The 24,324-nt window shown below is 39.5% G+C and overlaps 1 protein-coding gene across 1 annotated transcript; it reads left to right on the plus strand.

Annotated features, from left to right (window-relative positions):
* The first annotated feature begins 2,739 nt into the window (after positions 1–2,739).
* RNF212 (ring finger protein 212) lies at positions 2,740–21,426 on the plus strand. The gene is made up of 6 exons (XM_065598522.1): positions 2,740–2,972; positions 6,575–6,636; positions 12,194–12,268; positions 15,722–15,778; positions 21,042–21,100; positions 21,423–21,426. The coding sequence occupies exons 1-6, from the start codon at positions 2,861–2,863 to the stop codon at positions 21,424–21,426; spliced, it is 369 nt and encodes a 122-aa protein (XP_065454594.1). The 5' UTR covers positions 2,740–2,860.
* The last annotated feature ends 2,898 nt before the right edge of the window (positions 21,427–24,324 follow it).

Below are 24,324 nucleotides of genomic sequence, written 5' to 3' on the forward strand. Positions count from 1 at the left end.
CCTGATAAGTTTATGGTTCTCACATTTCTCTATCTTATATTCAGAGCAGCATTTAGAGTAGTGATTAGAGATGGTTGAAAATTTTCCATTGAAATTTTTTTCAACCAAAAATGCCTTTGTTTTCCTCAATGTAAAAAAACCCTAAAATCAATTTTTACTTTAAAAAAATCCTCAAAAATTAAAAAACATTTTCATGGAAAAGTTTTACCATTTTCTGGCTATCTCTAGTTGTGATTATTGTACCCATCTATTGATTTAACAAGTTTGTCTAGATAAAATTCTATTATAAAATACTACCTATATTCAGCTATTTAGATTGCTTAATTAGCTGAACATTCTAATATTTTTCCTTTTAAAAGAGTTGCCAGATGCAACTGATCATAGAATCATAGATATCAGGGTTGGAAGGGACATCAGGAGGTCATCTAGTCCAACCCGAACTGATTGTTCTATTGTTACACATCACCGGGGAGTTTCTAACATTGTATTTTTGAAATGCAGTTATTGAAAGATGTAAATCAGTAGGTGCTTAATAAAATTAAGTAAATAGATGCAATGAATGATGTCTTTTTTCATAATACAAAATATTCCTTAAAAAAGCACTTTTGGAACTGTGAGTTGCAGGAATTTTTATTTTTGTTGTCTTTTCACCATTAATACAAATGAAAAAGGAATACATATAACTGTTTAGAATGCACTTAACTGATCATAAATCACTAACAGTTTCCACCACTATTCTGAAAATTAAGAAAGGTATTCTAAAAGTAATTATTTTTTTGTCTCATACATTCCAGGACCTCAGTTCTGGGATCTGTGTTTCCCATGCATATGCTGATAATATCAACAACACGTGCAGCTGAGCAGACCAGTGAAGTGCCTTTCTTAGCATGATTTAACTGTTAATGATATCATCAGCTGCAGAAGGAACCTGAGCTCGGATTCTAGCAGGTAAAAGAGAATGATTCTTGAATATCATTTAAGCCTGATTTGTAATAGAAGGAATACATTTGTGCCAGTACGTGGTTATTTGTTTATCTGGTCATGTATGGACAAAATCAGTATTTGCGTGCTCATCTCTGTTAAGAGCTGCACACAGGAAACAATCTGTGGTACCTTTTAACTAGAGTTAGTAAAAAACAAAACAAAAAAAAAACAGAATTTCCATTCTGTGGGAAATTGAGATTTTGAAATTTGGATTTATTCCAAATAGCGATGAAAAGTCAAAGTCTCAGAATTATTCACAAAATGATAGATTCCAAAATATTTTGTTTTGACTTTATCAGAGCATTTCATTTTAATATGGTCAGAAAATGTTCATCTCAGCTATATTATACTATAGTGGAAACAATAAAGTCAAATGAGATGATGATTAAGTCAAAATGAAATATTTCAAATTTACATGAATAAAATGTTTTGCCATTATAGAAACAAAACATTTTGATAATTACCCAAAAATGTAGATGAAATTGATACATTCCAGCAAAATGTTTTGATTTAATTGAAAACTGTTCTGTTGGAAAATTTTTGACCAGCTCTAATATTAACAATCTTATTGAACCCACAAACTTATGAATGATATCGGGGATGCTATGGATGCTATTGTTCTGATATGCCATCAGATGGCAATGTATATATATAAACAACCTGGTAGTCAGGCATAGGTGAGTAAATCCATCCCACCTCATCGCCCTGTTAGGGGAGAGGAGTGGATAAATCCTGCCCCTCTCACCACTGTTGGATGCTAGGAGCAGGGTGGGAAAATCTTTGCCCCTCACCCGGATCTCCGCCCCTGTGGGGTGGCAAGGTCAGGTAAATTCCCCCTGACCATCCTGTTGTGGGGGGAGGTGAGTGAATCCCCCCATCTGCTCACCACCTTGTTGGGAGTGAGGGAAAAAAACCCTCTTATGCTCATTGCCCTCTTGGGGGGGAGGTGTGGGTGAATCACACACACATATGCTCACCACCCTCTTGTGGGGGAGGGATGGGTGACTCCCCCCTAACATGTTCACCGGCCTCTTGGTTGGGGAAGGGCGGGTGAACCCCCCCCCACATGATCACCAGCCTCTTGGGGGGCGGGGTTGGTGAATCCCCCCTCACATGCTCACTGCCCTCTTGGCGGGGTGGGGTTGGTGAATCCCCCGCACATGCTCACTGCCCTCTTGTGGGGGAGGGGCGGGTGAATTCCCCCTCACACATGCTCACTGCCCTCTTGGGAGGGGGTGAATCTCCCCCACACATGCTCACTGCCCTCTTGGGAGGGGGTGAATCTCCCCCACACATGCTCACTGCCCTCTTGGGGGGGAGGGGTGGGTGAATTCCCCCTCACACATGCTCACTGCCCTCTTGGGGGGGGGGGTGAATCTCCCCCACACATGCTCACTTCCCTCTTGGGGGGGAGGGGTGAATCTCCCCCACACATACTCACTGCCCTCTTGGGGGGGAGGGGTGGGTGAATCCCACACACACATGTTCACTGCCCTCTTGCGGGGGAGGGGTGGGTGAATCCCCCCTCACACACGCTCACTGCCCTCTTGGGGGGGGGTGAATCTCCCCCACACATGCTCACTTCCCTCTTGGGGGGGGTGACTCTCCCCCACACATGCTCACTGCCCTCTTGGGGGGGTGGGGTTAGTGAATCTCCCCTCACACGCTCACTGCCCTCTGGGTGGGGGAGGGGCGGGTGACTGGCAGCTGGAATTCCCTCCCCTCATAACTGCCACTCACTTCCAAACCCGAACTGCCACCGCTCCGGGTGCAGCTGCCAAATGCTGCCTGCAGCGGCTGGAAGGCCAGGAGACGAGACAGCCTCCATCGTGGTTGGGCTCTCCGGGCACATTAGTGCCCCAGCTCCCCCATTAAGATGGCTGCCCTGGTGTTCTGCAACGTGTGTTTCCGACAGCCCCGAACGGCCACGCCAAGGTTCAGCCTCACCAATTGCGGCCATGTTATTTGTGAGCCGTGTCTTCAGAAAGGTAACGGCCTATCACGAGAGGGAGACGTGCCCTGTCCCAGGCCATGCAGCTCCCTGGCCTAAGGGCTCAGGCAGGGAGCGAGGGTGGCAGAGGGTGGCAGGTCTGGTGGTGCGTCAACCCATCAGGGTCACATCAAGAGCTGTGCGATATTTCCGACTGGCCATCGGGGTCCTGGAACAATGTGTATAGTGGGGGTGCTGGGAGCCATTGAACCAAATTGTAAACTCTGTATATAATGGAAACCACTTCAAGCCAGGAGGTGCAGTAGCACCCCTAGTTCCAGCACCTATGCTGGCCACACTAGCAAATTAGGCTACATCTACACTACAGGGGGGAGTCGATTTAAGATACGCAAATTCAGCTACATGAATGGCGTAGCTGAATTCGACGTATCGCAGCCGACTTACCCCACTGTGAGGACGGCGGCAAAATCGACCTCTGCGGCTTCCCGTCGACGGCGCTTACTCCCACCTCCGCTGGTGGAGTAAGAGCTTCGATTCGGGGATCGATTGTCGCGTCCCGATGGGGCGCGATAAATCGATCCCCGAGAGGTCGATTTCTACCCGCCGATTCAGGCAGGTAGTGTAGACCCAGCCTTAGCTTGTGGCTGAAGGGCAGTGTGAGCTTAATCAGTATGAAACAGAGCAGACTAGCCACTAGGTCTTTTTATGAGGAGACTGTGCGCATCCCTCCTTCCCCTTTCCCCCCCGCAACCTCCGCCTTCATATAATCAAAAGATCATTGGGCTGCATGGTGTTTGTCCAATAAAATTGAAAAGCCTGAGAGTTTCCTTTTTTTTTAAATCACCTAACATAAATTTCTTACCCTAGGTATCGTTAAAACAAATATTACATGTTTTCTAAATTAAAATTTTAAAAAATTGAATTAAAGAACTCCTTATCTGACTATAGTGTTAGTCAAGGTCTTGATACTTTGGAATCATGCCTTATGCATCCCAAAATCTGAGGCTTTAGTAAAAAGTCTGAGGCAAGACAGATATGGTCCCCACATTCACTGGCTGATTCAGATTAAGGTGCAGACATGCACTGTTTCATTCACTCTGAAGCACTGTTTCATTTTGCTTTAATTTTAGAACAGATTTCAACATGTGGGATTTACATTATAAGATAGATTTTACTAGTTGCTTCAGACATTTTAAACCCCACTACAATATTATTATTATAAATTTTCCTCATTTAAATCGTTACTGTTTGAGAGCTGCAGGACGTTTTAAAAAGGGGGAGTTCCTGCAATATTTTTAGACCTCCATGTTATGCATCTGGCCTATCAGCTACATTTTGGAAGCCTTACAATATATATTTAGGAGCTGTGGCAGAAGCATAGGGGAGGCAGATTTCTCTTGGAAATATCAAGCTCGTAAAGTGGGATTCACAAGGGGATTTAGGCGCTGCAACACTCAGTGTCACAGCAGCTAACGCTTACGTGTCTAGAAAATCACAGGAGCAACTCTGTGATCCATAAAGCTGAGTTAGGTGCTTAGGCTCCTTCTACAATAAATGGGGAGAGAGAGACACTTCAGAATGGAATTCACAAAAGCCAGCAGAGTAGGCAAGGAGCTGCCTAAGTTAGCCAATGGGAGAAGTTAACCAGAAAGTTGTGTGCTAGGCCCTGCTCCTCTCTCCGAGATAGGCATAAAAGTCCAGGTTGCAGGGAGATGCCTGTTTCTGCTTAGTGGTCCATTAATTGGTACACACCACGTGGAGTGAGGCAGCTTAGGCACCTAAGCCTCTTTGAGGGAATGAGTTAGGCACCTCGCGCCACACAAAATGGCCCAATTATGTTTTAAGTATTTATTCACAGTGGAATAGTCATTGGGCCAGAGAGAGAGCATGGGAATGTCTCTCTTGTCCAGTGGTTGGGGCACCCACATGGTATGTGGGAGGCCCTGGCTCCAGACACTCTTTCATTATTTATCCAATAGTGCCACTGCTTCAACAAGAGAATATGAGGGAGTCATCCACATCAGAATATGTCATATCTCAGTGGTTAGAGCATGTTCCACAGTGGATTTGAATAGGGGCACCTATTCAAACCCTCCCTTTCTCCCCAGCTGGCAGAGAAGGGGGAATTGACTGTAGGTCTCCCATATCCTAGCTGAGTGCTCTAGCCACTGGGCTAAACATTATAAGGCAGGCACCATCTTGTCCTTTGTATGCATTTTGAACGGAACCCCATCCAGTCAATGGTCTCTGTGTGCACCTGTTTTCCCCGGCTTTGCAAATTGCTCTGGAGCTTAGGCAGCACATAGACTGCTGGACAGATAGAGGGAGGCATTAGTGCATATGCCCAGACTCTGAAATATAGGTGCCTAGAAAATGTTTACTCTGAAAAACTTAGGCACTGAATGAATTTAGGTGCCTATGAATTGTACAAAAGCCAAAACTGGGATTTAGGCACCAAAGTCTGACGTTTAGGCACTGAAGTACCTTCGTGGATGCCACCCCTATTGATTATCAGACAGACACAAAATATGGCATTTCTTCTCTTTCCTTGTCAGACTGTGATGTCATTTCAACAGTTTTGGTTTTTCTGAGGGTTTATGAAAAAAACAAAAATTCATATATCAAAAATTAAAGAAATTCTTCAAGAATTAGCTAGTGTAATCAAGTATCAGGGGGTAGCCGTGTTAGTCTGTATCTACAAAAACAACAAGGAGTCTGGTGGCACCTGGTGTAATCAGTGGCTTTGTTTAAGAGGAAGGTGCCCAAAGTGCAGCCCCAGTAACTGAACGTAACTAAAATGTGTCTCACATCTGTCCCTTCTTAATAAAGTCTGAGTGAGAAGAAAATTGATAGAGTGTAGGTTTTTACTGATGTGAATTCAGATACTATTTCTACCTGTTATAATACCATTTTTACAGTGTTCTTCGTCTCCAAACATCATTATAAACATTGATACTCAACATGTTAGGCAGTAAGCAAATAGCTATTGTATAAATACATAAGACATATCTAGTCAACTATCAAGGAAGATAATGAGTGTATTTAAATATTATGATTGTGTGTATCTATTTAGAATAATTGTTAATGTGTTTCAAATAATAAAGACATATTTTAGAAAATGGTTACTTTTATGCTCAGGAATAAAGTCTGATCCTGCTTATATTGAAGTCACTGACAAAAAAAAAACACAAAGGGTGAAATTCTATTGAAGTCAAGACTTCACAAATTTCACCCACTGAGTTCAGTGGGGGCAGAATTGGGCCCAAAATATCTTAAAGTCATACCTCTGGTTAGTTCTCATCCATCAAATCATTTAAGCATGAACTTAAATTTAAGCATGTGAGTAGTCTCATTTAAGTCAACAGAAGTACTCAAACAACAGGATTCAGTGAGACTACTCTTGTGCATAAAGTTGCTTGCATACATAAGTGTCTGTAGGATTCAGGCCTGGGAGCCATTGCACATTTTTCCCTGTGCAACTGTGTGTTCACATTTTTGAAAAATCAAACTCTTTATATGATTTTATTTGCAATTATGTACAGCCTCTTTGATTCTTGATACAAACAAGGTCTAAGCATCAAAACAAGTTGCATATGCTGTATGACATACACTCCTATGACATTCATTTTTATTTTACAGGCAAAAAAGATGAATGTTTGATTTGTAGAGCTCCTTGCCGTACAATATTTCTTTCTAAAAAGGTAAACTAAGGCTTTCATAATATTTGTTTTATACTAATTTGTAGTTTCCTTAACAGTAGAGTTATTTCATTACAATATACTTTCCTTTTGTTTGTCAGCTGTACATGGACATTCACAAACGTTTTGACAGTAGTCATAGATGCTCTGTTACTATATAGGGTACATTTATGGATTTCTTCAGACACAACTATATATAGCCTGGCGTGTGTACACCCCAGAAGTCAGCAGCAAATCAGTACAACTTCTTCAAGAAGCAAGTTGGTGACTAAAGTAAAAGGTTAGAGGTGATTGTCAAAAAGTAGAAAGTTCCATGTTATTATCAGATTTCGGGTAAATTAACCCTGTCCTCCTGTGCACTACAGTTCACGGTACTGAGTGTGGCCTTTTTGCCCTCCACAAAAAGTGTGCAACCTGCACCAGTTACTCTGGCTCTTGGATTGAAGGAAAAACTCATGTACAGTCCAAGCAGTGTTTAGATATATGGGTATTAGGTCTAGCCTTCCTAGTGTGACCAGATGTCCCGATTTTATAGGGACAGTCCCAATATTTGGGGCTTTGTCTTATATGGGAGCCAATTATCCACCACCCTCGTCCTGACTTTTCACCCTTGCCATCTAGTCACCCTAAACCTTCCCTTTTTTAATAATCCACTCAACCCTGTATTATTTTCCTTTGTGGGGATAGAGCTGAATAGAAGTATTCATAGGGGTTCTTGCCCTCACTCACCAGAGGACTGTGCAGCCTCCCACTTCCTATTTTTGTTAAGATGGGGTTGAAAAGTTAATCCTTCCTCTTCCTGCCTAGACACCACCTTCTCATTAGCTAATTCATATTTGGGTTGTGGAGGCACTTTATATTTTCGCCTGAGTAACTGCCAGCCAGGTAAAGGGAACACCTTCCTTCTGAGGGTAAGGGGGACATCATGAACATGCTTAGTGAAAACAGCATTCCTACAAGCCCATATGGCAATCATGGCCCTGGAACAGAGGCAGAGTTGGGCTGAAATCAGTATTACATTGCTGGGCCTTGTAGTAGGGTTTAGTATCCCTAGAAGTATTTAACAACAGGTTAACATACATCTACTAAGTATGTCAATAATACAAAGAACAGGAGTACTTGTGGCACCTTAGAGACTAACAAATTTATTTGAGCATAAGCTTTCGTGAGCTACAGCCCACTTCATCGCATGCATGCGGTGGAAAATACAGTAGGAATATATATATATAGAGAGAGAGAGAGAGAGAGATAGATACACACACAGAAAATGGCCCCCTATAGTTCCTCACATCTTCTTGTCAATTGCTGGAAATGGGCCATTTTCATTACCACTACAAACAGTTCTTTTTTTCTTTCCTGCTGATAATAGCTCACCTTAACTGATCACTCTCCTTATAGTGTGTATGGTAACACCCATTGTTTCATGTTCTGTCTGTGTGTGTATATATATATATCTTCCTACTGTATTTTCCACCGCATGCATCCGATGAAGTGGGCTGTAGCCCACGAAAGCTTATGCTCAAATAAATTTGTTAGTTTCTAAGGTGCCACAAGTACTCCTGTTCTTTTTGTGAATACAGATTAACACAGCTGCAACTCTGAAACCAATAATACTCTGTATTTATGAATAAAATATAGAATGAAAAATACTGCTGAACTGGAGGAAGGGCAGGATGATATCACAGAGGCACATTACAGAAAAGTAATAGGGTGTCAGATAAAGCAATCTGGCACTTAGCCAGAATAAAAAATTCGAAGGGTGTGATTTTCAAAAATACTTAGAAATGCTAATACTCCCATTGACTTCAGTGGGGCAGAATTAAGCCAACACTAAGTGCTTTTGAAAACCCCACCCTAAATGTGTGTAGATATCTATATCAACATCAATGTCTGAAGCTTAAAGGGAAATAATAAGTAAACTACACTGTCTGGCAATTGAAGAAGATCTTTATGACCTAGGCATTTCTGAATCTTGGTGGCATGACAAACAAAAGCCTATGCTATGGAATACTCTATTATTAAGGTCTAAGTCATACAATAAGGATAGATTAGGTTGTAGAGGTGGGGGAAGTACCATTATACCAAAAATAATATAAAATCTATTGAACTAAAATGTATTTGTTTTGAGTAGAATATGTATGAATATAAAACTCAAGTCATAAGAATTTAAATATATGATAATAGTTTTAGTACTGTCCTCTATAACAGGAGGAGAGACTTTTCTTGACATAGTCCTAAGCAACACACAAGAATCAGGCCAAGGAATAACAACAGATGAATCACTAAGGCTCATTATAATAGCTGATCGCAAGATAATTAAGTTCAACATAATGATACTGAACTTTCAAAATGGTTTAACTGAGGAAGCTAATGAAAAAGACCCTAAAGACAAAAACAAAAATCCTTAGACTTAGTATGGAGGCTATTTAAGCATACCAAAAATAGAGTTAGAGTAGGCATGCATATACAGACCAAAAAAAAAGGGTGCATAATTAGATGGCAAAGCACAAAATGTTGTTAGAGCAAAACAGTTATCTTTCAAAAATGGATATTCAGCCCAACTGAAGCCAGCAGAAGGAGACAGACTCTGGCAGGTAACATATAAAATGGAGATTAAGAAGCCTAAGAATTTGAACAGCAAATAACCAAAACATAAGAACAAATAAGAATGGTTTTAAAAAAATATATTATAAGTAGGAATCCATGGGTCTGCTGGACTACCAGGGAGTAATTAAGATGGGCAGAACATTGCAGAGAAGTTTCATTATTTCTTAGCATCAGTTTCACCACAAATGATGTTGGGATTTACATGCCCAGGTCACACCCACTATTTTCACGTAAATCAATGAATCACTGTCAGAGATTGAGATGTCAACAAACTGATAAATTATAGTGAATTCTGGCTCCATTGCAATCCATGGGAGTTTTGCCATTGAAGTCAGTAGGGCCAGGATTTCAATCTTAAATTGGAACACATCACCAGAACTGGATGGAAAACATCAAGCATTCTAAAGGAATTCAAGAGTGTAGTGGCTGAGCAGTTAACAAAAGGATTAACTGTTTCATTAAAACCTGCTACTATATTGGAGGACTGAAAGGTAGCTAATTACTGTATCGTTTAAAAAGGTACTAGTGGTGATCAGTAAGCCTTGCTTAAGTAAATCAATGGGAATGATAATTAAGCATCCACACACACAAAAAAATGGTTGAGCTCCATAATTTAGGGACCTGAGAGGAAAAATGGCTAGTAAGTTTTATGGGTATGATGCTGACCCCATTGATACTAAGGGCAAAACTCCCAACTGACTTCAGTGAAATCAGGATAGGGCCCTATAAATGTGCTAAAACTCCTCATTACATTATTTATTTGGGGTAATTGAAGGGTCACATTTTTCAGTTAGTGCATGGTTGTCATTATAGCTTTATATTTCTACTATTTTTGTACTTCAGTCACCAAACTGGTCGTTATTTCAGAACAGGCTTAAGTACTTTGCTGAATCAAAGCCTCAGTGTTTATTATTTTGGGATATTATAAAAACATCTTATATTGCTTTATACAATAATAATCTAAACATTTGTTACAAACCCTTATTTTTGATGGTTTGTAAATCTCTTCCTAGTGGAGTTCTTCATTTAATAGATTTCTAGCATGAATTCAAGAACCTCTCTCTCTTTGCTAGAACCTTAAATAAATTTGATAGCTTATCCATAAAATACATTTTAAATATGCATACTGCACTTGTATGAATATGATGGTTGCTCACTGGATGAAATTTTATTTTCTTATATTGGTGAATAAAGGTCACTGAGATTTGCTAGCACGGGTTTCAGTTTGAATAAAAGATAGGTTAGAGTGCATTAGTTTATATTTATATAGGTATACAAAATATTCACTCAATGAGAACTAGATAACTGCTTCATAATTTACATGGTAAAATAATAGGAGGTCAACCATGTCATTATGTTAGAAGGCAATGTGGAGGGGCACTGCCCCAGCAGAAGCTTCAGGAAAGAAAATTTTATCAAAGAAATTATATCTCAGAGTCTATTAAATCTTTCTTGAATAGCACTACTTACCAGCCTCAACAATCTAGTCTGTCTTTCATTTATATTTGATAGGCAAGTGCTCCATTATCCCACTTATATTTGTCATTCCATTATGTTTCTGTACAGACTAGTCTCTCCCCTAAAAAGTCACAACAGCTAATAAATTTACAGTCCCACTTCTTTACATTATCTATTCATCCATGAATTGAAATTCTGTCTAGTTGTCCCTGAACACAGAACCAGAAACATTTCAGAGAAAGCTATCATAGTGTATTATTTATTTTGATATTAAGTTCAGTTTATTATACACTACCCCCAAATTTTAAAATGCACCACATTTTCTTAAGAGAAAATACTTAATTGCACTGTAGACATTTTTTAGTAAAACTCAGGAGGTTTCATAATGGAGTAGGGAACAGCTGGGGATTTTGGCACCAAAGTAACTATGAGAGGTGGCTTTTTTCTTTTGGGCATTCAGGAGGCAGCTGAGATTTTCTTCCTGGGGAATGGATAGAACTCAAATTTTCCAACTTTTTGGGGGCAGAGCTGACTTAAAATTTGGTGGAGAAGTTACCCACCTCAGCAAGTAGCTGTCCCACTATAAAATGTTTAATGTATGCTACTGCATCCAACAATAGTTGATAGTCACATTAGCTTGTAATTTCTGCTGAAATTCTCAGCTCTGAAATAGTTCATATGGCTATGTAGACCATTTGTCCTTCGGCTTCAGAGTCAGCACCCTTTACAGATGAATGAAAATATCTCACGCTTCTCTCAGAATTCTTGTTTCAGGCTCTTCAGACATCAGTTTTAAACTCAGTTCCAATTAGGAAGGGTTTTCTTTGCCACTATATCGAGGTATTTACTTTTTGAATGAGCGCTTAAAATATGGAACACAATTATGCAGCATATTTAAAAATTTCAGCAAACCATTGTGTTATATTAGGGGCCTCACTTATAAAATACCAGGATAAGAAAACTGTCACTTCTTCATATATTACTCTCCATGAATGTTCACTTTTAAATTTTCACTCTTAGATATATGAAGCACATTTGTTTAATAGATTATCTATAGTGTTTAAATATATTATTAAAAATTCTTCCAGATTATTAAAAAGATACTGAATGAAACCAGACTTAATCTCTGCATCTTCCTACTGGATACCACCCTACAACTTGTTGCATTACCATTTATTATCCATGTACAACCGTTCAATCAATCAGTTTATGGAACATTTAATGTAATGCTGTATTTTAAAGTTTTTCTAAGTACACAGGGTAACATTTTCAAAAGTGCCTTATTAAAAGTCAATGAAATTTAGGCTCCTAAGTACATAAGTCACTTTTGAAAATGGAACCTAAGTTCCTTAGTCATAAAGGCACTTTTGAAAATTTTACCCTAAATATGATATCCACTACATTTTCTTCAGCCACTAATTCTGTCTTTTAAAAAATTACAATGCTATATTGTAGACATTTATTTTGGTAACATTTAGTTACTCTTTCTCTGCAGACAAATCCTGAAATTCAGTCACTGTTTATGGGATTAGATATGTTATGCAAAAAATATTCAAGAGAAATTACACAGGTGAGTCCTATGAGATTTGTTTTGCAAGATTTGGTTGCCATCTGTCAATCAGAATCCAGATTTTTTGTGTGTGTGCTTTTTTTCTTTTTTAGAAACTGACTTATCTTCATTCCTAACCTATTTTTTCCTCATTGTCAGTATAGTTGTAGGTCTAGCAGTTCCAGTTTTCCTCATTTCTTTTCTCTGTTTTTTTGTTCGTTTAGCTAGTTGATTTTTGTTCCCGTTTTGTGTTTTTTGGCATTTTTGGACTGACCAACTCATTATGGCCTGATTTTCAAAGTGCTAACCATTTGCAGCTTCTATTAACTTCCGTGTAAAGGGAAAAATTGTATGAATAGTTCAACTTCCACATTTTCTTTCTCCAGTACACAGTTCCAAGGTGCTTAAGAAAGCATCAGGGCTACTGTTTGTGTCTTAATCTCATACTAATTATCACTACTTGTTATTTTAATGATGCATAAATATTTGCAATGAAAAAGTATCAAATATTGACTATATCAGAAATTAAACAAGTAAATTTAAATCACTGTTGGCACCACATGCTATGGCTAAAAAAAAATACAATCCACAAAATGTTTCAAAGGGAGGGGAAAGGAAAATATGATGTAGAAACTCATGTGAGCATTTGGATGTTGTCTAGATGAATAGTCTATAGAAACTGTTTCAATGTGCACAATTCAGAATCCATTCAGAAATTTTCAAGACTACAGTTAGAATCAAAAGACAGTTATTCAGATGTCTGTTCAATAGTTTCCAGTAAACTCTTAGCTTTCTTAATTTCCCAGAAAATGAACAGTTTCATGTGACAAAATCCAAGTTTCATTTAGGACATGGCACATGGCTTGGGTACTAAGTCCCAGATGCGAATATATTAGAATTCTGTTTTTTATTGTACAATATATTTCTTTTTTCCCTGTAAGGGGCACAGAGAGGTTGGTTATTCTTGCTTCTCCTCTATTTTATATTCACAGCCTCTTTATCAGTAACATTTGATCAGCAACCCAAGCCTTTGTTTTTTTCCTGTGCCTAATACTTTACTGCCAAAACACCTCATGCCATTTTGACATGGCCACAAGAAATTAGCATATAGAGAGTCACTTGTTTCTCTTCCAGCCCAGCTGATATGTACAGTTAACAGTTTATCTTACACCCATTCCCACCGTGAGCCTGGCCTCACAGACTAGGCATTGTAATATTTGCTTATAGAAATAAAAGTATTTATTGGAACACTGCAAGTAACAACTCAAGCACATAGAGACAGGACTGAACTTCCTCCTAGCCGCCCCTCCCCCACAGCTATGACAACAACATAATATACAAATAAGACAACTTAAACCTAAGATAAAGATACATTTCCACTTACAATAGAAGTGTTGTCTGCACTGACCATTACAGATCACATCCTAGCCACATTAGTATTTTGACAATCGGATTTGTCAAACCCCAAATAAAATATTGTGAATTGTGAAATTCACTGCTAGGTTGTGTTCTTTTTACTGCCTTTCAATGAGTTCTGAAAGCAAAAACAACAAATACCTGGCATGGCCTAGTTTTCCAGCTGCTGGAAAAATATATTATGTGTTTAACCCAAGTGTAACTATTGTGTGTAAATTTATACTCTGCTACTTCATATTAGTGAGATTTGCCACAATATGCCAGTTTCCAAGTAGTTTGAAATTATTTTTTGATTTCAGCAAGAGTTACTACTTACTAACGTAGTATTAACAACTAAGTAGGATGTCTCACTGTGACCAGGATCCTAATGGGGGCCAGCTATGGTCACTCAATTAGGGTGAACTGCAAAGAATGGGGCAGACAATCCCCAAAAAGCTGGTGGATATTCCAATACTTAGATTTACCCAACCATCATAAAACAGCTTCTTTATTACCTCACTGGTTACTCAGAAGTCCAAACAACATAGTTCCCTTAAAGTGATCCAGCCTCAGGCCTCCATCCAGGTACCTAAGTCAAATATGACAATTTCTGAAAATCTTATTTCATCATATAAAATAAAAGGTTCTGCTACTCCCAAAGGATCAGACACATTACCTCCGAGGTTATTGAATATTCCATCTCTTACCCAAATACACACTAAAGCCAATTCTTATTAACTAAACTAAGCTTTATTAAAAAACAAAAAAGAGAGATGATGGTTAAAAGATCAATATACATACAGAAATGAGTTCAATTCATTTAAGTGCAGATTCATAGCAGAGATGGTAAGATTTGTAGTTGCAAAGAGTTCTTTTAGAAATAGTTCATAGGTTATAGTCCAAAGTCCAAATATCATATTCAGGGTGGAGCAGCATAACTGGGACCTCAGCCTTGCAACTCAAACTTCCCCTGATGAAGCCTAAGCAGATCTGAGATGACAGAATCAGGACCCAAAGATCTTTTTTACAATTTCATGTCTTTTGACAAGTTGGAGTTCCTCAGGGAACAAAAGGTAATTAGGATGACTTTGAAGGAGGTCCATCACTGGTTCTTGGCTATACAAATTAACTTATGGCCATTTACTTGTTCCTCCACCATTCACAGTACATTTTAAAGAGAGACGAATACTGATATATACCATGTTCACAATTCATTTAAATGATAGGATGTTCTTTTGATCTCTGTATTATCAGAATACAGCAAAGACGGGGACTGTTGATTACATTGTCGACCTTACTCATACATATGTAAATATACAAAAACACAAACATTATCTTCCCACATGTCTTTTGAGGGTTATTTATTTTGCAGGATGTTAAACCCTTTCTAGTCATGTGTCACACTCGGACTATATTTTTAATTAACAGAATATGTTTTTACAAGACAAGCTATAATAGCCAATAAGACATAGTATGTTTTATATTGCCATTTTATTTGTGTTTGTGTTTAACTCTATATTGATTAAATGTTGGGCAAACACTGGAGGAAAACTACACTTCCTCTTTTTCTCCCTTGTCATTGAACATGGTCTTAAAAAACAAACTCAATAAAATAAGTCCACCATCCCCTAGGCAGGCCACTCCAGATTCAAACATATACATTTTACAAGTTTTTAGTTGCCACCCTGGTGTATAACTGGAGAGTGTTTTTATTGGCTCTGAACCTAAATGATATATAAAAACATATAAAAATAAAAAAATGGGAATTACTTCAGTTTCTTTTTCCTTCATGTTGTAGAAATGTACTATAACTGAAGCGATTTCAACTTTATAATATAATATGGAGATATACCTATCTCATAGAGCTGGAAGGGACCCTGAAAGGTCATTGAGTCCAGCCCCCTGCCTTCACTAGCAGGACCAAGTACTGATTTTGCCCCAGATCCCTAAGTAGCCCCCTCAAAGATTGAACTCACAACCCTGGGTTTAGCAGGCCAATGCTCAAACCACTGAGCTATCCCACCCCCAACTTGTCCATATGATTAGTTGAAAACCATTATTCACAAATTTTATTTTTAGATTTCAGAATTTCAAGAAAAACACAGAAGACGCTTATTAGCATACTACAGAGGAAAGGTAACTAAGCTTGACTTTGGGTGGGAAGGAGGATTGTTTTGTGTGCCTTATTTCTTTGGTTTATATTTAGAAAACAAATTTTGATTGGACTTTCGTACTTATTAAGAGGGGGGGTGTTAGCACCTGTCATGGTGTCTGGAGTGATTCACAACCATGAATGCCTACCTCAGGGTAGATTGTCAGAAAACAGGACAGACACCCCAAACTGGTGGTGTAGTCTATAATTAGATTTTACCAAGCCAGTAACAAATGTGAACTGCTGGCTCACTATATTAGTCTTACCATGGAGTCACAGACTCCTGAGACTCTCCAGTCTACCTTGCCACTTAAACAAACTGGACATTGTGATGAAATGGTTACTTACATGAAAAATCACACCGCAGTCAAGTTGCTTCCAGTCCCAAGAGATAAATCACTTTACCCAGATCAGTTGGTACCCTAGATCTTACACCAAAGACAATGCTGGTAGCCAATTTTATAGTAGAATCATAGAATCTCGGGGTTGGAAGGGACCTCAGGAGCTCATCTAGTCCAACCCTCTGCTCAAAGCAGGATCAATTCCCAACTAAATCATCCCAGCCAGTGCTTTGTCAAGCCTGATCTTAAAAACCTCTAAGGAAGGAGATTCCACCACCTCCCTAGGTAACCCATTCCAGTGCTTCACCACCCTCCTAGTGAAAAAGTTTTTTCCTAATATCCAACCTAAACCTCCCCCAATGTAACTTGAGACCATTACTCCTTGTTCTGTCATCTGGTACCCCTGAGAACAGTCTAGATCCATCCTCTTTGGAACCCCCTTTCAGGTAGTTGAAAGCAGCTATCAAATCCCTCCCTCATTCTTCTCTTCTGCAGACTAAACAATCCCAGTTCCCTCAGCCTCTCCTTATAAGTCATGTGCTCCAGCCCCCTAATCATTTTTGTTGCCTTCCGCTGGACTCTTTCCAATTTTTCCACCTCCTTCTTGTAGTGTGGGGCCCAAAACTGGACACAGTACTCCAGATGAGGCCTCACCAATGTCAAATAGAGGGGAACGATCATGCTGGCAATGCCCCTACTTACACAGCCCAAAATGCCATTAGCCTTCTTGGCAACAAGGGCACACTGTCGACTCATATCCCGCTTCTCGTCCACCGTAACCCCTAGGTCCTTTTCTGCAGAACTGTTTCATAGCCATTCGGTCCCTAGTCTGTAGCAGTGCATGTGATTCTTCCGTCCTAAGTGCAGGATTCTGCACTTGCCCTTGTTGAACCTCATCAGGTTTCTTTTGGCCCAATCCTCTAATTTGTCTAGGTCCCGCTGTATCCTATCCCTACCCTCCAGCTTATCTACCACTCTTCCCAGTTTAGTGTCATCTGCAAACTTGCTGAGAGTGCAGTCCACACCATCCTCCAGATCATTAATGAAGATATTGAACAAAACCGGCCCCAGGAACGACCCTTGGGGCACTCCGCTTGATACCAGCTGCCAACTAGACATGGAGCCATTGATCACTACCCGTTGAGCCCGATGATCTAGCCAGCTTTCTATCCACCTTATAGTCCATTCATCCAGCCCATACTTCTTTAACTTGCCGGCAAGAATACTGTGGCAGACTGTATCAAAAGCTTTGCTAAAGTCAAGGAATAACACATCCACTGCTTTCCCCTCATCCACAGAGCCAGTTATCTCATCATAGAAGGCAATTAGGTTAGTCAGGCATGACTTGCCCTTGGTGAATCCATGCTGACTGTTCCTGATGACTTTCCTCTCCTCTAAGTGCTTCAGAATTGATTCCTTGAGGACCTGCTGCATGATTTTTCCAGGGACTGAGGTGAGGCTGACTGGCCTGTAGTTCCCTGGATATTTCTTCTTCCCTTTTTAAAAGATGGGGACTACATTAGCCTTTTTCCAGTCATCCGGGACCACCCCCAATCGCCATGAGTTTTCAAATATAATGGCCAATGGCTCTGCAATCACATCCGCCAACTCCTTTAGCTCCCTTGGATGCAGCATATCTGGCCCCATGGACTTCCCCATGCTCATCCAGTTTTTCTAAATAGTAAACTAACTAAAGGTTTATTAGCTAAGAAAAGGAAATGAGAGTTATTGAGAGGTCAAAGCAGGTATAATATATGGACAGGTGAGTCACTGTCTATAATTCCAAATGGCAGCAGAGATGATGTAATCTGCCAGTTTCCCAAAAGTCTCTCAGGGCTATTCAGAATAACTCTGAGGACCACCAGATGGTGCAAGCAATTCTCAGTTCACAGTTCTCAGTTCACAGGCTGGATTTTCTTTCAGCCTGTGACCACTCCCCTTACTTCAGTGTTCTTCGGGTATTCATTGATGATATAAGTAGAGTGATATAAGCTGGAGAGACGAGAGGTGACTAGAGGAATTTTTCCCCTTCTTATACTCCAACTCTTTTGTGCTGGAAAAATCCTTGCTGGGTCATAGGGCCAGGCAGTTCCATTGTGTACGTGAACTCCAAGATGTCCTTCAGATTAATTGTAAATTTCTTGTTCACACCTCCCTCCCCCGACAGGGAATGTCTGATTGAAGAGGCAATGGCTCTTTAGCACCTTGCTGGCTTTCCAGTGTGCCTTTTTCTCTGAGAAAATGGTTTGTGGGAGTCACCCAATACTACAATACATTTCAGTAATAATCATATAGTAAAAATCTCATAATTGTAAATGCAGGGATGTTACACACATCTTAATAGTATGATGATGTTCAGCAGATTATGGGTTTTTAAATGATACTTCACAAGGCATACTTTCTACAAAACATATCATAATAACCATATAAAAGAGGTACAGGGTGTCACATGGGGTATAGGGTGTCACAGAGGATAACCTGCTATTGCTACCAGTTATTCCATTAGCTCAATGGGCAGAGGTTTTTTTCAGTTTGCTTTTATAGAAACCTGGGAAATTATATTCAAAAAACTATGTTAAAAGATCATCATTAAGTTTGCAAGTCAAACACTCCAAAGTTAGGAAATGCCAGAATTAAGTTTGTTTGTACAACCTTAATTCAACCTATTTATGCATATGCACTATGATAGACTCTTTAATTACGTGATTGTGATGGAAAGCTTAAACTTCATTATCATGCTTAGTCACTAGGTGGTGCTGTTTGAAGATTACTGCAGCACATCTTCTCTGAGTGCTCAAGTCTGGAGACGGTCTACATTATTTTTTTTTACAATAAAGTTGTTGTTGCTAGTATCCATTTTTCTCTGTCTCTGTGTGATTAAGCTGACGTGGTGTCAGAGGAACAATAGAAACTGCAGAATTTCATCATAATTCCTCATGCATGAGAAAGCTTCCTCTTTGACAGACCATCATATTGGAAGGAACAGTGTGCATGATTTCGCATCCCAGCTGAACTCCACAAGGCGAATGGGGAGATGCAGTTTAGGGTCTTAGTCAGGAGCGGCGCCAGGGTTTTTGCCGCCCTAGGTGGCAGCGCTCCTCCTCAGAGCATTCGGCGGCGAGGGTCCTTCCGCTCCGCGTCTTCGGGGCGTTTCGGCGGCGGGTCCTGGAGTGAGTGAAGGACCCGCCGCCGAAGCGCCCCGAAGACGCAGCACGGAAGGACCCCCGCCGCCGAATTGCTGCCGGGGATGGCAAAATGCCGCCCCCCAAATCCTGCCGCCCTAGGCGACCGCCTAGAGTCGCCTAGTGGAAGTGCCGGCCCTGGTTTTAGTCTATGCCAGGGGTCGGCAACCTTCGGCAAGCGGCCCATCAAGGTAATCCGCTGGCGGACTGCGAGACGTTTTGTTTATGTTAACTGTCCTCAGGCATGGCCTCCCGGCAGCTGCCAGTGTCCGTGGTTCAAAGTTCCCAGCCAATGGGAGCTTTGGGAACCGGCGGCCAGCATGTCCCTGCTGCTTGCAGCTTCCAGCAGCTCCCATTGGCCGGGAATGGCAAACTGCAGCCATTGGGAGCTGCAGGGGGACCAGGCCTGCGGATGGTCAATGTAAACAAAATGTCTTGCGGCCCGCAAGCAGATTACCCTGATGGGCCGCATGCCGAAGGTTGCCGACCCCTGGCATACTCTATTGAGAAGATAGTGAGGCGTTCAACAGAAACTATCAACATCTTCAGTTCGTTCCAGAGTTTGAACAATCAACTGCGCAAACTCTACAAGCTGCAGATGCAGAACCAGAAGGAGATGATTCACCTAGTCCAGAACTGCCAGAGACAACCGCTGCAAATAAAAGGCATCTTAGTCACCAAGTTGTTACCCATTCTGACCGTATAGTTAAAACAAACAGTATGATTTAAGAATGGACAGGAAATAGCAGATGGCCACATGTTGAAATTTGAAGTTGGTTTTAAAAAATAGTTTCATGGTTTTAAAATTGTTAAAAAGCAGAAAAAGAAAAAAATAAGGGTAGTTGTGGTGGAAAGCTTACACTGCATTATAATGTTTAATTGCTAAGTGGTGCTGTGTGAAGAATGCTGCCGCACATCTTTACCGAATACTGGAGACACTCTACATTCCTTTTTTACCAATACAATTGTTATTGTTGCTCATGTCCATTTTTCCTCTGTCTCTCTGTGACTAACCTGATACAACTAACCTGATACTATTTTTCCATAGGCCTCTGCCTTAATAATGTTCTTTTATCATCGTTTTTGTATGAATGTTTGATTTCCTAGATATCTACAAAAGCAAACTGAAAAAAATATCATATTTACATGCACATGATTCATTAGCAGAGTTGTGACCTTTAGAGTGCTTGACTTTGCAAATCTTAATGTTCTTTTAATGTATTTTGTGTGTGTAATACAATCTATTGTATCTCTTGAAAATTCTTTTTGAATCAAGTCAAAGTACAAAGAAGGACTCTAAAAAGCTAATTGCATTTCAGATCTCAGGAAATCTGTGATAACACTTTTATATTGGGGTTTTTCATTTATTTTCATTCTTATTCACTCCACTTTTATATCAGGGACAAAAATGAGAAGAAAGATAGAAACAAACTTCCTTTAAACTCTCTTCTCAGTATCACTTTACCAGAGCTTTGTAACATGTCAGTGCATTCTAGAATCAAAATTTAAGTTTGTCAGTCAAAAAACATGGACATGTAGATCTTCAGAAATAAAATAGATCCATATACCCACTACTATGCTGACTCTTTCCGTGTACTGGTATGGCAATAGTATCTAAGAATAAATGTGATTCAATCAGTAAACTCTCTATAAAAGTATGTGTTTGACAATCAAACTGTGTTTCGCACAAATGGAATTTCTATAAGTCTTTGATTATGTCATAGATTGCAAAATTAGAAGAATCTCTTAAGAAAGCAACACAACAGATACATCAGATTCAATGGTAAGAGGCTTAGCATAGCAAAGATAAGTTTGAAGTATGCTTTGTATTTGGAATACCGCATGTTTAACAAGAAGTTATATAAATTAAAATACAAAAAGAATCATGCTTATTTGCCTCTGTCTCCTATGATACATACTTCTGTGAGTAGATGAATTTATTATTTAACTTTCTAGAAATGAATGAATGATGTTTTCTGTTATCCTACCTCTTCCCACATGAACATGACATGACAGGAAACAAGCTTCTTATTTTAACATTCAAATCAATAAGTATTCTAAGAAGTTAACATTTTTTTGCTGTCCATATTTTATGTTTGTTCCAGGTAATGACTCAGATCTGAATGGATGTACATTTGAAAATTACTTGCTGTACTATGAGACAAGCATTTTTGTATGATGTGGACTTTAATGTCAATTTTTAAAACTTCACCTTGTTAACTAGAAATGTTTGCAAAAAGTCTGATGGGCCCGGCAAGTTTTCCATGTGATTTATGGTTTTCTGAATAAAGCTTCTGTTCTCAACAAGGATTCCAGTGGAAACACAAACATCAGAGCCTCCTGCATCCCATATGCAGGATGATATGTTAATGAATAAACACATGCAGGTCAATATTTTTTCTTGAAAACTTTATTTAGAAAGACTAAGGAAATTCACAAAACTAAGGTTGCAGAGTTAATTGTAATTACTTGTACATTAATAATATTGGGCCTTTTAATAAGATAGTCTGCCAGATGTTACCATAAGTAGATATTGCTATGCATAGAGGGATTGGTGTGGACAATATAATACACATACAATAGACTTTATAGCTAATCATATGCATTTTTATGAGCAACTTTGGCATGTTAAAAGAGCAATAGATGGTAGTTATATAACTCAAACATATTTTTTGTTTAATTTATGTCTATTGTAACTTTTGTTTTGCATTTAGCATGAGGCCTCCCCAACAAACTACTCAACCGTCAGTTTCCTCTACAGTTAGAAATCCCATTTCCAGTAAGAGAAGTATTAATTTAAAACATTAATTATTAAATATGTACCATTGCTTGTAACAGTGCTCTAACATTCAGTTTAATTACTTTAGTTCCTTCAGCAAAACAGACTGGATATTCTCCATACACACTTCATCCCAACTGCCCATCAACCTCAGAAATGTAGGTACAGATCCATGAATTATCACAGAAAACCTTAATAACAATGAGAGGTATAAAATTAGTATTTGTCCAAAGCCTCTTATATTTACTTTGTGTTATTACTTTAGAAGAGTATATGTCCTGTTGGCTATGAGCCCAAACACTAATATATATTCTAATTTTAGTATCTAGTCTCTCCTCAGTAGTGAGACTAACGAGTTGATGAGAACGACAGCTATTTATGGTACAGTAGCCAATGAATTCTGGATGCAATTAGTTTAATCTGTTAAATACTAAATATTGTTGTATTACTGGTATAGGTCTCAGTTCTGCAATGTATTAAAGCATATGCCCAACAATAAGCATCTGAGTAATTTCATTGATTTCAGTGGATCTACTCACATCTTTAAAGTTAGGCATGTACTTAAGCCATGCTGAATTGGGATCATAATTCCTACCTATATTTTCATTTCAATCTCTATATAATTTAAAGCCAAATTCTTTATGGACTTACTTCTGTGCAAACCCCACACTGTCTTTAATGTTTTCACAGCAGAGCAGATCTCATAACCTGTAACTGATACCATTTAAAACAACACGTTTTATTCATATTTCAGAATAATATTATTGTCTATACAAATGAAGGAGCAGTAAATGAATTTATTTATATTAACTAAAATAATAAAATAAATACTGCAATAATATATTTTTTGTCATTCATGAATGTGAGGATATAACATATAATTTTCACTAATATTATTTTAATTAGAATACATTTGTTATTTATTATTACAACATGCACATTTATTTTGCATTATTAGGATAGAATCCATGGAGGTTGACTCTGTACCTTCCCCAATGAGGAAAGTGAGTTCATTTCTATGTATACAAACCTTAGTTCTCCTATATTCTGATAATCATTGTATAAAGCAACTTTTAAACTCCCAGGCCCTGATTCAGGAAAACGCTTGAGTACATGCTTATTTTTAAGCATGTGTCAAGGCTGATTCCACAAGCCATAAAGAAATAAAAATCAGGAACAGTCAACATGGATTCACCAAGGGCAAGTCATGCTTGACCACCTGATTGCCTTCTATGATGAGATAACTGGCTCTGTGGATATGGGGAAAGTGGTGGACGTGATATATCTTGACTTTAGCAAAGCTTTTGATGCTGTCTCCCACAGTATTCTAGCCAGCAAGTTAAAAAAGTATGGATTGGATGAATGGACTATAAGGTGGATAGAAAGCTGGCTAGATTGTCGGGCTCAACGGGTAGTGATCAACGTCTCGATGTCTAGTTGGCAGCTGATATCAGGTGGAGTTCCCCAGGGGTCGGTCCTGGGGCCGGTTTTGTTCAACATCTTTATTAATGATCTGGACGATGGGATGGATTGCACCCTCAGCAAGTTAGCAGATGACACTAAGCTGGGGGGAGAGGTAGATATGCTGGAGGGTAGGGATAGGGTCCAGAGTGACATAGACAAATTGGAGGATTGGGCCAAGAGAAATCTGATGAGGTTCAATATGGACAAGTGCAGAGTCCTTCGCTAAGGAAGGAAGAATCCCATGCACCGCTACAGGCTGGAGAACAACTGGCTAAGCAGCAGTTCTGCAGAAAAGGACCTGGGGATTACAATGGATAAGGAGCTGCGTATGAGTCAGCTGTGTGCTCCTGTTGCCAAGAAGGCTAACTGCATATTGGGAGCATTAGGAGCATTGCCAGCAGATCAAGGGAAGTTATTTTCCCCTCTATTCGGCATTGCTGAGGCCACATCTGGACTATTGCATCCAGTTCTGGGGCCCCCGCTATGGAAAAGATGTGGACAAATTGGAGAGAGTCCAGCGGAGGGCAATGAAAATGATCAGGGGCTTGGGGCACATGACAGGCTGAAGGAACTGGGCTTGTTTAGTGTGCAGAAGAGAAGAATGAGGGGGATTTGATAGCAGCCTTCAACTATCTGAAGGGGGGTTTCAAAGAGAATGGAGCTCTGCTGTTCTCAGTGGTGGCAGATGACAGAAAAAGGAGCAATGGTCTCAAGTTGCAGTGTGGGAGGTCAAGGTTGGATATTAGGAAACACTATTTTACTAG

The sequence above is a fragment of the Chrysemys picta genome, chromosome 5 (genome assembly GCF_011386835.1).
Source record: "Chrysemys picta bellii isolate R12L10 chromosome 5, ASM1138683v2, whole genome shotgun sequence".
Lineage (NCBI taxonomy): Eukaryota > Metazoa > Chordata > Testudines > Emydidae > Chrysemys > Chrysemys picta.

Coding starts and splice junctions, on each gene's coding strand:
- RNF212 (XM_065598522.1), top strand. CDS start 2,861: ATGGCTGCCCTGGTGTTCTGCAACGTGTGTTTCCGACAGCCCCGAACG. Junction 12,269..15,721: donor ATTCAAGAGAAATTACACAG/GTGAGTCCTATG, acceptor TTTTATTTTTAG/ATTTCAGAATTTCAAGAAAA. Junction 15,779..21,041: donor TAGCATACTACAGAGGAAAG/GTAACTAAGCTT, acceptor ATTATGTCATAG/ATTGCAAAATTAGAAGAATC.